Raw genomic sequence first — 17,681 nt, forward strand, 5'->3', positions numbered from 1 at the left:
GACACATCTCCCTCTCTCCCGGCTACTTGAGGCTAACAGCTTCTTTTGTTTGGCCCCAGAGCACCCTGGCCAGGGCCATTAGAAGGGAGTGCCGAGGCGCCACTGAGCCGCTGGGCGCCTAAGCCCAGGGTGTGGGATGTTTTTGGGAGGCTTCAGGGGCACCCACAGCCAGTGTGGGAGTGCAGAGAAGCTTCTAGAGTGCCTACAGTCATATCTGATCAGATAAAAACGGGATTCTCGTCGAGACTCCGCCCATTGTGTGGGTCTCTCGGAGCACGAGCAAGATGCTGCCGCCGAAAGCCCCCTCCCCGGGATAGGGACTCCGCTTGCCTTGCCGACACGTGTGTAAGTAAAACTTCTCACAGGATTGCGAGTATATTTATACTTTTCGTGCACATATGCACGTATAATTTTCTGTGCTCCATATGAGCGCATGTGTCGAGGGTTAAGATTGCGGGGTGACAATAAAACCCTGGCAGATGTATTGTTAACCCCCTCTTCCCCCCCCACACCCCCCTTTCTCTTTGCCCCTCCCTCTCCCCCCTTTCCACTAAGGAGAGGCGATTGGGAGGAAAGAAGGACTGAGAGAAGAGAGTTGGAAAAAATTAAAGATGTTTTACTAATGCTACTAATAAGAATAGAGAAAATAATACAAAATATACAAAACCAATGTTGAAAGTCTCAGCAACTGCAGAGCCGGCAACCAAAGTCCTGGATTAGACTCCGCAGCCAATAGGAGCTGGATTCAGTCTCTCACTAGGCCTCAGTTTGCAGGGCTGACTAGCAATGTCGTCTCCTAATGTCGGCCATAAGGGAAAAGGGACGAGATCCTCGTGATCTCCCACTTTTATATGAAGTATTCACGTGAATGGAATGTTATACACAGTTAGTCAGTTTCTTGCTCACTTGTTTCTCGTCGCCCCTCTCGCGAGATGTCCATCTGTGCTTATCAATAAGTTTGCATTCCATTGCTAGGTTTACCAAAACATGTGTCTGGTGCTCCAGGAAAATGCAGTTAATATGAAGGCAGGCAAATTCACTAAAAGAGAAACTTGTTTTTGGCAAAACCAGGACAGCGTGTAAAATTAATCCTCGCAGAATCGCGGGTGTATTTTCCTCCCGTGCATGTATGCACGTGTAACTTTCCGTGCACATTTGCATGCGTACTTTAAATTATTTCCTTGCACAATCGCGAGTGTATTTTCCTTCCGTGCACACTTGCATGTGTAACTTTCCGTGCCCAATACCAGCACATGTATAAATTATTTCCTCGCACAATCGCGAGTGGCCGCCGAGAGCCCCTCGCACAATGGTGAGCGTATTTTCCTCCTGTGCTTCCACATAAGCACATGTAGGATTCCGTGCACACTTGGGCACGTGTAAGTAAATTAACTCTCGCAGGATTGCAGGTGTATTATATATTTACCCTCACGGAATCGCGAGTGTACACTTTCCGTACTCACTACGAGTATGTGTATCTCTTTAAAAATAATTCCGCACCGTGTTTAGGCAAGTGTGTATTCCTCTGAGACTGGGGGACGGCTCCAGCATTGTTTTGAGTGAAGCCATGTGCATGCACACTGTGGACCGCCTGTTGTATTAGTTGCTGCCCCTTAAATAATTTTCCTCAGCTGATATCCGAACCTGTATTTAAGTCACTTTTGGGGTGCTTTTTGGCCCTCTCAAGCTGATGTGTGTCTTGTGCCTTGTGAAGATCTGCTGAAGCTTCTCTACTCATTTCAGGCCAGGTCTCATGAGGAAGAGAAGATGTACCCACCACCCCACCCCACAATAATACCTTAGTAATCCTTTTAATAGAAGACATGAATGATCATTAAAGCAAATAAATGCCATTTTCTGGAATTTTGTGTAGTAGTGATGTGCTGTCATGTCCTACCCTTCAAGATCTGTGTTGTGTGTTCATGGTACCCACCCCTGGGACTGCAATCACATGCTTAACATACACACCGTACTCCTTTAGCACTTTCTAGAAGAGTTAAGGTTCTTGTCACCCACCCTGGGGACAGGCAGCTTCTCATACTGTTTTACTTTTAATCTGATGATGCCTCAAACTTGTAAATCTGTTGCAGACCCACTTTCTCATTCAGATGGAGGTGGAAGGTTTACTGCAGAGCAGGGAAACCTCTTCCCATGGTTCTCATGCATTTAGAGTGGAGAAAAGGCTTCATGTTTTATTTGTTTAAGTGTTTGTAGGTGCCACCATAAAGTCTGAGTCCATTCACATCAGTACCAGGATTCGGGAGACCTGGTAATTCAGTTTAGTAATTTGCTAGAGCTTCCCAAATGTCTAGAGCAAAATAAAAATAAATTTAAAAAAATCAAAACCAAGCACACACACAAAAATCGAGTTCAGGTTTCTGTTTCAGACTGTCCTTGCTCTTCTTTGTGCTCCACCAAACTGGGTGTTTGTTAGGGTTGCAGATTAGCAAATGGAAGCAAGTCTAGGCCTCTGATCCATCCACTGTCATACCTGCCTTTTATTCCATGTCAAAATTTATTTCATTAATTACTTCTGCCACTGTGTAAGTGTTCCCTGGTTTTTACTCACGCTCTCCTGACTAAGTCTTATTTCAGCCCTACTGGATCTTGTATTTTGATTGCAAAGGATGGACAGGTATCTGGAGTCCTGCAGCTGTACTTTGCTTTTCCCCAGAGTGACTATTTTTTGGTAGATTTTTACACAAGGAGATGAGTAATTTATTTGGTCACAGAGAGGTGTAGCCCTACCCAGGTCTGCCCAGTGTCTCAGAGACCCAGTTTGTCTGGTTAAGCAGAGTAGGTTTATTGAAAATGTGTCTCATTTTTCCACCTGCATGGTGGAAAAACAGTGTTCTCCAGCACCACCATTGCACATGTCCTTATCCCCTTGTGTACCCCTTGGCTATCAATCCATATGTCCATGCACACTTTGCTGTCAGGCCTTCCCCTTGGAGGTGTCAAAGCGTGGAAGACTCCATGACTCCTTTCTCATTTCCACTTTCCAGGACAGGTTTGTTGTGAAAATCAACGAAGATTTTGTAGATGAGAACACCAAAAAGACTTCCTACTAACGGAGCTGTGAGTGGGACCCACCACCAGTAATGTCCAGCCCTAAAATGAAACACGGGAGAGGCAGCTGGTGAGGCAGATGAACCGCTGTGCTGCTGGTACATGGTGAGTCTGCAGGAGTGATCTGTGTGAGCAGAGGTGTCTAATCCCGCTTCAGATACTGGGCTTAGGCAAATTCTCTACCCACCAGCCTAACTGCGGGGGGGGGGGGGGGGGTCACTTTCCCCATCGTCCTGGGAAGTGGCTCAGCACTGCCTGCTGGTTTCATGTTCTGCAGGAATTGTGTGATCTTGATGAGCATGAGTGTCAGATACACACACACACACCCCCCATCCTCTCTTCCCTCCCCACTTCAAATAGATCTGCACCTCCTTTATCAAGCCCTCAAAGGTATTTTCTGGAAATTTAATTAAAATGGGCAGCTGGGACAGGAGGCTCTGCTAATGCACTCACCATAGAATCATTGAATCATTTCAGCTGGAAGTGACCCTCAGGATCATCAAGTCTAACCATAACCTAACTCTGTCACTAAACCATGTCCCTAAGAACCTCATCTAAATGCCTTTTGAACATGTCCAGGGATGGTGACTCCACCATGTCCCTGGGCAGCCTGTTCCAATGCCTGACAACCCTTTCCATAGAGAATTTTTTCCTAATATCCAATGGGAAAACCTGTAGTAGGGGCCATCTTACCAGATAGGGGAGGGTAGGGTTTCACCTCCGGTTTCAAACATCTAAATTTAGGAGAGCTATTCAGCAACCCAGCTGTAAGCACCTGCTTTCAGCTGAGCTAAATCGCTCTGTGGTCACCTCAATAACTTCAAGCTAACAGGCAGCCAATTTGGTGGACAAATTGAGGTATCACAATGTCAAGACCAAATCCCATGCTGGAGAATTAGTGCACACCAAATTATGTGTACACAATGCATGGGGCTACTCCACGCACAGCCTTTGCTCTCTGAAAATGGAGAATGCACTGTGCAACAATAGCATCACTAGGTCCAATGGAAAAGGCTTCATGACCATGGTATCCTGGGTTTATCACCTCTCCTTGTGAGCAGGGAAGTCTAAAACCAAAACGGCTCACTCACGTGAAGACTTCAATTCCCCAGCCAGCAATCGCTGTGAAGATCCTGGGGGGCAGGTCCCGGGAGGGGTTTAGGGCGTAGCCGGTGTTCATCCCCATCCCCAAGCCAATGCCTACGACCAGGAGACCCGTGAGCAAGGCCTGTGTGCCTTTCAAGGCTTCGTTGTTCTTCTCATCGTGGATGACCAGAATGCCCAGGAGCAGCATCGCTGTCGCCACAAACTGCAGGAGCAGGAAAGAGAGAACAAGTCAGGAGACTGAAGGGTCCCACTCAGCAGAGAGGAAAGACACTTCCCAGAATGGGAGAGCAGGTGGGATTCATAGTCTGATCAAGTCAGGGAGGACCCTAATGTTATTCCCTCCTCATAGGTGTACTGAAGAAAAGTCTAAACTCATTTCCCAGCATAAATGTCTCCACCTCATCACCAAAAATGCTCTGGGACTGATGTGAACTTCTCAGCACTGTAATCTCCCTGAACTTTCAGATGGGGACATGGGTTATTTTAAGTACATTTTGTCTAACAGAGGCAGAGCTGTAACGAACTGCTAAGGAGACAAATCTGAGCCTCCCTAGAGGGAGTGACTTTTTATACAGCCCTTTGTTGCATAAACCCTTTCAGGACTCAAAGCAGATATCAGATGCTCCTCTGGAAAGCTGAATCTCCAATCTGTGACCGTAAGTAGCTGACATTTGTAGATCAGCAGTGCCCAAGACATCAGGAACAGTGGTTTGAACAGAAGTGATGACTGCTGTCTCTTTCTGCTTCAGAAAATGCAGCTGGAGAGCCCTGACCTGCTTGCAGAGATGGCAGCAAAAGCAGAAACTCTGCAGCTCTTGGCAATGTGCTGTAATTGTCATTTTCTTCCTCGTGCAGCAAGGTCTCTGCATGCTCCATAGGAGGCCAAGTGATCAGGTCCCCATCTGTAGGCTCTCCAGCTCCCACCAGCCTCCTCATCATGCCCAGGCAAGAGTTTTGTCAGGTCAGAAACAAAAGCGCAGGCTTCCTCTGATTTGAATGGACAGGGAATCCTCCTTCTCCAGTGTCCCAGTGCTCCACATCCCCTGAGGCTTCCCCTTCCTATTTCTGGGCATCTGGAAGTTTGTTATATTCTGAGAATCAACAGTACACAGTCTAAACTGAATTGTTCAAACCCCAGAGGTTCAATCCACACAGGCTGTGTTCACATGAAGGTACTTGCAGGCACTCTGTGCCAGTGAGGAGCAGCCAGCAGAGCTGCCTGGGAGTGTGGAGTGGGTGTAGGATCCAAAAAGAACAGCTCAGAGAAAGTGTCCAGAACCCAGCAGAGATGGTTCATGACATAGCTCAGCTTCTCACTGCCTGCTGTGTGAGCTGTGTTCAAGGGAAGGTACCTGGAGGGCACTTGCACCAAGCTGTGGAGGAGCCTACAGGCATTACCCTTTGGGCTTGCTCAGCCACCAAGGTGCCTTGGATCCTACCTGTCAGGCACCTGGCTGGGCAGTGGGCTCCATGGAGGAGAGGTTGTGATTCTATCTGCATATGTAGTGCTGAGTGCCCTGCAGCAGACCAGCACTAGTGCCTGTTACCACCCACCTTCCCCATAGATGTCCCCACTGACCTCTGAGAAGAAGCCCCCAAGCACGGACATATAGGGAGCAGGGTAAGTGGAGAAGATCGATGCTGTGGCATTTGGTCCTGTCACCGTAAAGTTCCCCTGGGTATAGTCATACAGAGCATCTAGGAGAAATGGGAATTACAGAATCACAAAATCATTTTGGTTGGGAAATTAACTTTAAGATTATTGAGTCTAATCATTAACTCAACACGGCCAAGTCCACCTCTCCACCATGTCACTAAGCGTCACATCTACATGTCTTTTAAACACCTCCAGGGATGGTGACTCCACCACTTCCCTGGGCAGCCTGTTCCAATGCCTGACAACCCTTTCTGGGAAGTTTTTCCTAATATCCAATCTACACCTCCCCTGGCACAACTTGAGGCCATTTCCTTTTGTCCTATCACTTGTTACTTGAGAAAAGAGACCAACCCCTCCATGCTATAACCTCCTTTCAGGCAGTTGTAGACAGTGATAAGGTCTCCCCACAGCCTCTTTTTCTCCAGGCTCAGCAGCCCCCTTCATCAGACTTGTGCTCCAGACCCCTCACCAGCTTCGTTGCCCTTGGCACAGAGTTCATCCCACATGGCCTCTACACAAGTCTGCCCATTGCAGCCAGCATGGACACCAAGGGGAAAAGAAGCAATGGGAGATATGACGGAGGCGACACACCCCTCACAGGGCACAATCTCACCCATAACTGTTACCTGCAGACTGTGGTCTGCAGTTGCTTCTTTGTGTCTACCAGCCCCCTGTCCCTGCTGGGTGCACTGTGTGCACTGGAGGCCTCATCCCTCTGCCCCTCGGGGGCTGAGACATGCTGGAGCCAGTGAGTGGTGGGTCCTCTGACCGCAAGTCAAAACCACAGATGAAAAAATAACTGCTGTCCTGCTTTCCACAGACCAGCAGAGTCCTCCATATCCCCAGCTGTACCTAATACATGGTAGTCCATCTTACTCAAGCCCTTGCAGACCCTGGAAACAAAACGCTGACAAAATGCAGCTACTGGCTTTGAGTTGAGGACAGGTTGTGGCAGTGGGAATGGCCTGAGCAAAGCAGGTGTGTTCTCCAGGAACTGCACCTCCTTCCCACAGATACCTGGGCCCTGCTCTGGCCGTGAGCTATAAAGGCCTGTCCCACAAACCAGGAGCTCGCCCTCCTCACCCAGACATCATGCTCAATACTGTGAAAGGAAACATTTTTGCAGTACTGTAAGTTAAGACTGAAATGGTGCCCACAGCAATGCCCATGATAAAGACACAACCATACCGTAGTACATGGCAAAGACAGTGGCTGATGCCACAAAGGAGCCCAGGCACTGGCCGATCACATAAGCTGGTAACTTTCTCCAGGGGAGGTTTCCTAAAATGCAGTGTGTGAGGGTGATGGCAGCATTCAGATGAGCTCCTGCAAAATCACAGCAAAACAAAGTGGACTCAGTCCTGATCCAGCTGTTTTGAAGCATGCCCCACGCCCCACAGTGACCAGCCAAACCTTGCTCCAGAACATCAAGACTCTCCCAGGTCAGGGTCTCCCTCCTGCTGACCCCTTCTCCCTGTGGCCAGAGAGCTCCTAGCTTTAGTCCTTGAAAAATTACACAACCTCTGCTTTAGTCTCTGTGGACCACAGGATGCCTCCAGAGAGTGGGTCATCTCACCTGTCTGAGACACCTCTCTTGCCACAGCATGAGTTTCAGCTTCTCTCTATTCAGCTTACAGGGAGCCCAGAACTTGTACTCATCACCCACCTTTTATATAGCTACAGGCAGATGAGGCAAATCTTATCCCAAACGATCTCAAGGCCTTCTGAAAACTTATGGTAGACAAGGTGGGGCTGACTCTGGCACAGCTGAGTGCCCCAGCTCATGGAAGCTGTAGGCCCTTAGTACATCTGCTAGGGAGATGCTGTGGAAACAAACTGCAAAATCAACCACTAATGCCCCGTATCTTCATGTCTGCAAAGCAAATCCTATACAGGGCTGTCAGCAGGGACTCGGATCACCTCTTTGATATCGCAGCGCTGACATGGGGTTACTGGGATGGTCGATCTGTCCCAGACCATGGTTGCTTCCACTAGTGTGGAACAGACAGCCCTTCCCTTGCAGAGTTTGTAATCTTGGACTGCGTTTCCTTACATCTTTTAGTATGTGCCTTTCATAGAGTGGAAGACCAGTTTTCCCTGTTTTGAGGGGACGCTTTCTGTGGAGGAGGTTGGTGCTTTTGGAGAAAGACTAATTGGATCCAGGTTTAGTGCCCTCATTGGAAACTACATTTGTTCTCCAAGCCTTTTCTCCCCACAAATTCAAGGGAAATGTTTGCTTTTTCCTACCCAGTAGGTGTAAACTTGGAGAGTTAGTAAAAGCTCCAGCCTTAGCGGACTTCTCCTACTCCATATTCAGCAAGGAGTAAGAGCCAGGCACACACCTCCTCATCCAAGTACAGGACAGGGTGAACTGAAAGTGCATGTACCACCTGCTACAGTTCCACAACCACAACTGAAATGGAGGAAGATGCTTTTTTCTTCAATCATTTGGTCCTTTGCAGGCATGACCAGCCATTTCAGAGATCACAAGGAACATCTTGTGACACGAATCAGGCCAAATCAAAATGCCAGAAGGCCCTGAAGCTTGCTCCAGAGCCAGCCTGTGGCTGGCTGACCTGAGACCCTTCCTCCCACCTCTCAACCCTCAGCAGATCAGCTTCATCTCAAACGTCAACCGGGACTGCAGGGACCTACTCTCCTCTGCCAACTTTCCCCTGGCTGTCTCTACCAGCTCCAAAAGGACAGGGAGACCAAGAGCAGACTGCTTGCATGGAAAATTTTTCCTTTCCAAACCAGCCTTCGACATCTTCTTGCTCCAATAATTCAAGAGCAAGCACTTCCCTTAATTTTCTGCCCACTAGAGCCCTTAATCTCCTCTCTTGGTGCAAATGAAGGCAGAAATTGCACAAGGCAAAGGTAATGCTTTGTCATGTGACACCACCCCGTGGCCTTGAAACACCACCTCCTGAGTTCACACGGGGCACGTGCACATGGGCGTGGATCATAAGGAGAAAATTTGCATATCATTCCTTGTTGCAACATCAGCAGTTAGCTCTCATTTACAATAAATTATTTACTTGCCTGTGGGTCATCTTGGCAGGGTGTTTTCAGAGCTGCTTGTCTCCTTGGGCCATGATGACATAAGCCAAGTACCTAACAGGGACGCTGCTGAAACCTGGCTCCACAACAAGAGGGGATGGACGAACCTCCACTTCTCTCCCTGTCCTGCTTGCCCTTTTCCCTGCTCAGAAAATGCTTTTGGGGTCAACATACTGTAGGTGCACCGTGCCTGCCTTGTCCCCTGCTTCTTCTGACTTTGCTGTACCATCACAACTCCTTAATTTGACCTCAGACCTGCAAACTTGGCTGATTCCTGGTTACAGTCACCACACCTGCTCTGCTCTTCTTGCATGGAGACCCAAGGACTGCCTTTTCTTCCAGTGGGGGCACTGCCATCCTATCAATCACCCGCCCCTCCACCACCCACTCCTGCTGCTCCCAACACACGTGTCCTTTATGTGACAGAGAGATGTCCTATGCTCGCGTGTCCTGCTCACCGGAGATTCCTCCAGATGCATGGATGCCCAGAGTAACACCAATGCCAAATCCTAAATTGATGCTCAGTTGCTGCCCGTAGTTTCCATTTCCTAATACCACTTGTGCCACAGTAGACAAGCCAAAGACCTAGTGCATGGAAAAACAAAGAGAGAAAGGGGTGTTAAAAGTAGTGTTATTGCTGTGATGGATGGAGCATCCTTGCCACTTTTTCCGCAATAATAATAAACTCCCAAAGACAGGAATACTCTAAGGTGCCCATGGTCAGGAGATGAAGAAAGAATCACCCCACCCTGCAAAAACTGAAGCAGTGCCAGGGTTATTCCTCCTCAGTGCCCATCACACCAAAACCAGCACTCTACTCATGGTTCAGTAAGAGTATACAAACCCCAGACACACACATCAAGGTCCCAGGCTCAATTGGGATTCCTCACACAGCCACAATAAGGGTGTCTGTGCCTGGAGCCAGGGACATGAGCCAGGGGAGCATCACCACAGACCCTCTGGAGATGGTGCCCGAGCTGGGTAGAAGGAGGGTGGGCAAATTCTTGCCATCTTTCCTTTCCTGGTGTGCAATTTATTGACTAAAAACATAGTTTGGGCAGCACACAGCTATTTGGAAAACTGCACTCTAATTTTGGTCAATTATTCCAGTGAAAAACAAGGAGGGAAATTCTGGTTTGAATTTTCCTTTCAACACATATACTTCCAGTATATAAACAGTCAAAGTGTCAATATTTTTTTAGTGACTAAAGGGAAACTGGAAAAAAAAAAATAAAAAATAAAAAGGAAAGTAAATACTCTCCATCAGGAAAAGTCATACCCAAGAAATTGCTCTGGCCTGAGAGTAAATTTTATTTCACTCTTTTAATGTGGTCAGAGGGTGGAAAAATCAGTTCTTTGCACAGATTTACACTGAAATCTGGAGAAGGACAAAGCTTCTCTTCAGGTCTCTGCCTTGCAAACTGCTTAGGGCTTGGAGAGCGGATCCCGCTCCGTGGACTATGCTGATGTTTATCCAGGGTGACATGCCTCTCCAGGACAAGAAAGTCAGTATGTTCTCCAGCAACTAAGTAGGCTCTGGCCTGTCCTGTTTTGACTCAGATCTTTACTGGCTGCTCTGCCTGGATCCAACTTTTATCTCGTGTCTGCTCTCCCTCTTCCCTTTCAGACATCACCAAAATCCCCTGTTCTCCAGAGACACTGTTCTTATCTCTCACATATACAGACCACTCGCTGTGCTCTGCCTGGAGCTACAGCCTCCACAGTGTGGGATCTTCCCTCCATCTGCCACAGAAAAAGCCCCAAAATCCAGTGTCTGGGATGTCCCCCAGTATCTGCAAAGCTCTTAAACAACTCTGCCTGCTCATCTCTGAGCTTTTCCAAAGCCACATCCAGGAGAAGCGAAACATATAAAGCACAGGTTTTGCAGAACAGCAGCAAGCACAGAGGGGTGCAGGTCAGGGGACATGGCTGTTAAAGCCAAACAGTGTTATCCTGAAAAAAAAAAAAACACAAAACAGGCCAGAGTGACTATTTTTTAGCACAGATCCAAACCTCTGGTCTTTTGCTCTATCCACAGAGCCCCAGAATAGTTGTGGTGTTTGTTGGTTGGTTTGGTTGGTTGGTTTTTTCCTACCTCCCTGCTCCTTTTGCTGTTTACTCCTGCTGCCTGGTTCCCTCCTCTATGAACACTGCTTGCCCACTAAAGCAAGAGGCCCTGGCTGAGTGCTACCATCCAGGTGTCCTGGAGATGCTTCCAGCACATTCCCAGTTGCACTGAGGGACAGAGGGCTGCTGAAGAGCTGGATGCTACATTTGGATGCTGGATGCTGTTTGTAGCCAGCTCTTGACGGGGGATGATCCCCAGTGTTCCTCCTCCTACTCGATTCCTTCATGGGGATCAGTGAGGGAAGAGCCAACATGAGATGCAGGCTCCAAAATCTGCCTTAAATTGTCAGAATACAGAGAAAAATCTCCTTCCCATGCTGCATCCCAGAGACAGCCCTGGCAGGACAACCCTGAACTTGTTCTTTATCATCTGGGAACTTCTACCACCAAAACGCAAAGGGGATGGAAAAGGAAAACGTTTTGCTCAGCTCTTGCTGAAGTCACAGCTGTATGTACTCTGACTTCCAGTGAGACCAAAACTCTGTAGTATGAGTGAAATTCAAGGAGCTAGGTGTGCAACCAGGTGTGATAAAAAACAAGCATCCTTTACACATGCAGTTATTGCCCTTGTAAATAAGCACATTTTTCTGTATGGACAGCTGTGTCAAAAGGTCCCCATCCTTACACAATCTTTCTCTTGTGCATATCTCCAAGTATGAGTTATTTGGATTTGGCCTTTCTGTGCCAGCCTCTGTCTAGTCCAAAGAGTCCCTCTCAGTCCAGAAGCACCTGCAAGCCAAGTCCAGGTGTATTAAGTTGGCACAGACACTTGCTGGACCTTTTTGTTATTTTGATCCAACACATGAAGGCTCTGGACATGGTGAGCACCTGACCCCAACCGGTCACCAATTCTGACTGCAAAGATTTCCTCACCCTCTCCCCAAACACTTCTGAGGCAGCTGAAGAGCTCAAAACCACCTCACTTCTTCTGCATTAAATGATCTGTTTATGCTCGGGCAAGGAGTGGGTTTCTGTTTGATTTGGATAAGCATTATTCATTTGCCAGCATAAGAAAACCAAAAGTAAAATCTTGGTGTACTTTACACTTAGTAATAATGTTTTCTAGTGGTGGGTTGTGGCTCCGGAGAGTTTCACTGGCGTTCATTGCCCTGGCAACCCTAAGTGGAGGATGCATGAATGCTGTTGTCACTTGACAGAGACTGTCAGTGGTAGAGGAGTCAGGGTCTGCTCCCCAAACCTGCGTAGGACCCCAAACCACACCATCACCTCTGGCATGCTGGGGAGAAAAGCCTCAATTCACTGCACAGGATCTCTCAGGGGGTTGGCACAAGTGTTGTGTCGCCCCATCTGACCAGACACCGCTTTTCGGTTTCATTCCCAGACTCTTCTTCGTCTTTCTGCTAGAAGAGAACTGAAACAGCGGCTCATTCCCCAGCACCCCCCTCCCACCCTCCACATTGCCTTTTTCTTCCAGAAGGGTTTTGACAGATGGTTTACCAGTGGGAAGCTATCACCCCATCAGAGCAGAGGGGTGAGCAGTAGCAACTAACTCCTGAGCAACCCCGAGGATGTGCTAAGAAACCATTGACCTTACGTGCTGCTGCTGCAAACACCCTCCCACCCTCCCTGCACACACACACACACACATACACACAGCTGAGCCCATCTCCTCCTTACCATGAGGACGAACATCCCCAGTGCTTCTGCCAGCATCTCCCTGACGGTAACGCTACGAATCGTGAGCGCCTTCCGAATCTTCTCCAGCATTGTGCTCTCTGGCTCCAGCCTGTAGCTCCAGGAGCTCCTGTTGTGGCAGCACACTTTGTTGCACTGAGCTAAGTTACCCTTTGAAACTTGGCACCCTCCCTTCACCCCTAGACACCTTCATTCATTTGGTTAACGATGAACAAACCAATAAAGTAGCAGCTAGCTTCAAAGTCTTCCCACACACATGCCATCCTTTTAAAACTATATGGTGAGGATGCAATACCTCTGCTAGTGCAGCATGGCAAACTCTGTGCCTTGGCTCAGTAGCAGCCTTTCTCCAGGATGGTGCAGCTGTAAATAGTCTTGGTGTGCTCCTAAAGCCTGTCATTCAACACAACCTCTTTGACAGGCACTGAACAGGAATTTTGGCTGTGCTCTGCATTGTAACCCACTGGCTGGTGGTGTGTGGCCGTTGCTTTTTTAACCGGTGGGATAAGGACCATTTGCCTGTGCTTTGCAGGACTATCCGATGCCAAGTTTGAGGTGAGGATGCTCTGCCTGGAGCTGGTGTGCACTGCTGTCTGCGGATGGGAAGTGCACAACGCCTTGAGCATTGCTTCAGGTTGAATATCTGCTCCAGCCATGCCCAGAGCTCCATTACATGAGTGTAGAGACCCCCCATTAGCCTCCCAGGCTGTCCTCTCCTGTGGGGCAATGAGAGACCACCCTTGGCAATAGTTCCCACTGACCTTCAATCTCATCTGGCTGCAAGAGCAGAGCCCTCACTGTCCTGATTCCTCATTCATCTGCTCATTTTGGCTGAATACAAACCAGCAGTGTATGCAGGTGGCCAAAAAGGCCAACAGCATCCTGGCTTGTGTCAGGAATAGTGTGGCCAGCAGGACCAGGACAGTGATTGTCCCCCTGTACTCAGCACTGGTGAGGCTGCACCTCAAATCCTGTGTTCAGTTTTGGGCCCCTCACCACAAGAAAGACATTGAGGTGTTGGAGAGAGTTCAGAGAAGGGAACAGAGCTGGTGAGGGGTCTGGAGCGCAAGTGTGATGAGGAGCAGCTGAGGGAACTGGGGCTGTTTATCCTGGAGAAAAGGAGGCTGAGGGGAGACCTTATCACTGTCTGCAACTACCTGAAAGGAGGTCATAGCAAGGTGGGGCCTGTCTTTTCTCCCAATTAACGAGCAATAAGAAGAACTCAAGTTGCACAGGGGAAGTTTAGATTGAATATTAGGAAAAATTTCTTGACAGAAAGGGTTGTCTCACACTGGAACATGCTGTCCAGGGAAGTGGTGGAGTCACCATCCCTGGAGGGGCTTAAAAGACATGTAGATGAGGTTCTTAGGAACGTGGTTTAGTGGTGGACTTCGCAGTGTTAGCTTAACGGTTGGACTCTTTTATCTTAAAGGCCCTTTCCAACCAAAAGGATTCTGTGTTTCTATTGTTCTGTTACCTCTGCTCATCTCCCTGATCAACAGCTGCTCTTACATCTCCAGTGTGAAAAGGTTTTAATATCTTTGCTTAATCACTAAAAAACCTAAACCCACTGAACACTCAAGAACTTCTTCTGCAAGCCTTGTCTGGTTCTTTGCTAGTTTTCTTCACCTTTCTCTCAAGCAGCTGCAGCTTCTCAGCGTGGCTCTGGGGGGACACAGTGCCCAGTCCTGGGGGGGTCACCGATGGGGAGGTGACACTCTGCACACGCTGCCCTGCTGTTGTGTCCCTCTGGCACTACTGTGTGGCAAAAGTTCACGAGCTTTTCTTTCACACATGGGACACTCAGCAGCTGTATGGAACAACCTGGGAAGCCAATTCTTATCTCTGCTCAAGGGATGTCTATCTTGTGGCAGGGAAGGGTTTCATGGACTGGGCTAAGCCCTCCTCCAGTAACAGATTAGCTATCGACTTCGTTCAGTGAACACCTGATTAAACATGCAATAATTTACTGATTACTAAGGACTATCTAATCATAACAGAAGGTAATCAAGCTGCTGGCCAACCTATTTCTAGGTTGGAAGGATTTCTGTCCTGTCAGTCTATGAGCCACACTGTGGCACACAAAAAGTGGCTGATAAATTTTTTCAGGTCACTTCATTCTCTGCCATGCAAATGTTTATTGGTGGAGTACACAAATATAGGTCATGGAGCACCAGGCTGGGGTGCTGACAAGAGCCTCAAGTTTCTTCTACACGTGGTAGCTCCCAGCTGACATGTAAAGCTGAGGTCCTGGCTTCAGCGTGCATTACAGATCTCACAGCCTTTCTCATGTGGATGAGGTGAGAGTGGGTCAGTATTCCCCACAATGGGACCTACAACTTTGTTTTTCACTTCTAGATGTCAGGGAGCCTTTCAAGTTTATTCCACCCCTGTGGGCGAGCAAGAAAACTGCTGTGTCTCCAAAAGACTTTGAGTCCTGTGTTCAAGTATTAACTATCAGCATCTCATATTCTAAACTGGGCTGAAAAACATTTTTTCTGGGAACACCAGACTCCCATGGATTTGCAGTCTTCTTGGGAAAAAGGCAATCCCAGTTTGCAATAGAAATCCTTGGTTTGGTGATAATATTTGCAGAATAATCCTTGATACCACCAAATTCCCTAAAACTCCAGGATGCTTGTAGGATGGCATCGGGGATCACTGCATATGCCTCTTGCCACTGTTCATCATTTTCACACAGATCGTTCCACAAGATGGCACTGAGACACCAGTTTCCCCCTTAGAAGTGTTCAGATAGGTTCCTCTCTTGGCTACTTAGTGGGAGAAGGTTTTAGTTTTGGAGTTCCTCCAGGCATTTTTATACATTAAAGAAAACTGATCTTCCAACGTCCGAGGAGTGTAACAACAACTAAAAACATATTCCTGTAAGTCCCACGCGGCAGAGCACCACTGCTCTGACAGCAGTGAGCCTGAGCCTGTTACCCCCCGCTTTATAATCAGCAGAGAAAACCAGGCGTCCCCAAAGTGCAGTTCATCCCCACCTAAAATAAGCATTTGAGGCTGGACCTGTGAGTCACACTGGATGCTGTTTCCCTCCAGCCTCTGCAGCAGGACAGGGAGAGATCAGCTCCATCCTGCACACCCACCGGGAGGTACCGGCCGCCAGGTGAGCTGGGATGCTCTCCTCCCTGTGCCCAGATGTGGTGATCCCAAGCAAGCACAAACAATGTGAGTCAGCCAAGGGCTGGAGCACAAAGATCTGCCAGTTACCCAGTGTGACCTGTTCATACTTGCATGGTTTCACTTACGTGCAGGGCTGACAAGGATCCCCAGGGTCACCAAACACAGTCCCTACCGGCACAGGCAGCCACACCACATCCCTTTCGTGACCAGGCCTGTCTCCATTACAGGGGAAAGTGCTTTTTGCCCCAATGCCTCCTGCTGGAAGCCTGTTGCCAGAACTTGCTGCTCTGTAGATTAGAGACTTTCTTCTAATTTCCAGCCAAATTCTCAAAGCTGTTTGTTTATTCATGAGTTAACTCGTTTTTTACAGGTCCTATAAAGTTTTACTTTAAGTTTTGTTAGAGGATTAGCTGCTCACACTTAGCTTTGCGTTGCCTCCTGATGTTTACCCTGACTTGCTCACAGGTTGAAACTTCACTCAACATTGACCCTGCCATGATTTTACCATATTTTCTACCACACATTAAGCAACCACCAGCTAAACCAAGCCCATCTCTTCCCTAAGGCAAGTGCACTTTCAGCACAGTTTGAAGAGGAATATTCTGGCACAGTTAAGGCTCACTGTGCTGGTGTTGATGCCCATGGCACTGAATAGCTAGGGGAACAACCCTCCTGGGTCCTGCCAAAGCAGCCCTGGGAAGGATGAGTGCCCCGGGACTCCGGGACAGTCACACTTCTGACTCAGCTGGACGGTGCACACTTTTCCTCTGCACCCAGATCTCTGCAACCAGATCATTTATCTCCTAATTGCACTAAACAACAGCTGCAACGTCACCACTCCATTAGCTCCAGCCCTGCTGTTGGAGCATTAACTTCTCCCCAAGGCTGAGGGGAGCATGAGCAAACAGCACGGCAGAGGAGCTCCTCACTGTGGATGAGGACAGCTCGCTCCTCCATCGGACCAAATGAGCATGGCACTGAGACATCCCCAGGGCCCTTCAGGGGAAGTAAGGCCAGGTCAGAAAGACCAGTACACCTCTGGTACGACCTTAGCTGTCTAGGACAGACCCCACTTGACATACTTAGAGCACCCACACCACGTGGTCTCACATCTAATGCTCACAGGCTATCTTCTCCTTCACAAATGGCAGGCACTGAGCAAGCCATGGACACCCCCGTCAGCAGGCAGCTTTGGTCTCCACGCTGTCACCCAACTCTCTGTTCACAAGACACCACCCACAACAGCATTTCAGGTCAACAGTTCACACCATCATCCCTTGCTCTGAAGCTGTTAGTTCTTACCGTAACTGCCAGCGGCGGGGGCAAGAGGGAGAGCCGCAGGAATGTGGTATCACGTCAGTGAGGTACTTCTCCGGTCTAAAGCCCTCCATTCTGCTCTCCAGGGACATGGTGCCTTCCCGCCCCAGACTGCTAAATCTCACTCAGCTGGAGGTAATCCGCAAGGCGGTGGTGTCAGCAGGAGGAGAATTACATGGTTCTTGGTCATTAGGGGGAGAACAGGGCTGTCTGGAAGGGGTCGCCTGGGGCAACGCTGACCCCATTGTTGGGCAACAGAGCAGAGGGTGTCCCTGCCCAGGGACTTATCCAACCCATGTTGGGCCACCGTCCCCTCCTGCCCTCCTCTGTCTTTCCAGACAGAATTGGGTTGGTCTTACATGTGGCAAAGTATGATGGGTCTTGAGGGACCTCACTGGCTTCCATCTGGGCGAAGCCCTGGGAAGTGTCCTCCATGTGCAGGTGTGAGGCATTTAACTAGAGAGATACCAAGACACAGGGCACCTCAGGTCTCACAGGAGACTTGAGGTACCTGTGGGATTCCCACTCAGGTCCCGCCAGCTCC

At 48.7% G+C, this 17,681-nt stretch overlaps 1 protein-coding gene across 1 annotated transcript; it reads right to left on the reverse strand.

Annotated features, from left to right (window-relative positions):
• Positions 1-2,648: 2,648 nt before the first annotated feature.
• Positions 2,649-17,398, reverse strand: LOC102093384 (aquaporin-7). Its single transcript, XM_005504621.3, has 7 exons — positions 17,123-17,398; positions 12,659-12,785; positions 9,352-9,478; positions 7,022-7,159; positions 5,756-5,874; positions 4,161-4,378; positions 2,649-3,111 (listed from the first exon to the last, which is right to left on the reverse strand). The coding sequence occupies exons 1-7, from the start codon at positions 17,227-17,229 to the stop codon at positions 2,958-2,960; spliced, it is 990 nt and encodes a 329-aa protein (XP_005504678.1). The 5' UTR covers positions 17,230-17,398; the 3' UTR covers positions 2,649-2,957.
• Between the last annotated feature and the right edge of the window lie 283 nt (positions 17,399-17,681).

The sequence above is a fragment of the Columba livia genome, chromosome Z (genome assembly GCF_036013475.1).
Source record: "Columba livia isolate bColLiv1 breed racing homer chromosome Z, bColLiv1.pat.W.v2, whole genome shotgun sequence".
In the NCBI taxonomy this organism is placed as follows: Eukaryota; Metazoa; Chordata; class Aves; order Columbiformes; family Columbidae; genus Columba; species Columba livia.

Bases quoted from the DNA above. Each gene is read 5' to 3' on its own strand.
- LOC102093384 (XM_005504621.3), bottom strand. From the start codon at position 17,229: ATGTCCCTGGAGAGCAGAATGGAGGGCTTTAGACCGGAGAAGTACCTC. The intron at 9,479-12,658 runs GTAAGGAGGAGA...TCCATGCACTAG, and splicing joins TGGGGATGTTCGTCCTCATG to GTCTTTGGCTTGTCTACTGT. The intron at 4,379-5,755 runs GTCAGTGGGGAC...CTGCTCCTGCAG, and splicing joins TTGGGGGCTTCTTCTCAGAG to TTTGTGGCGACAGCGATGCT.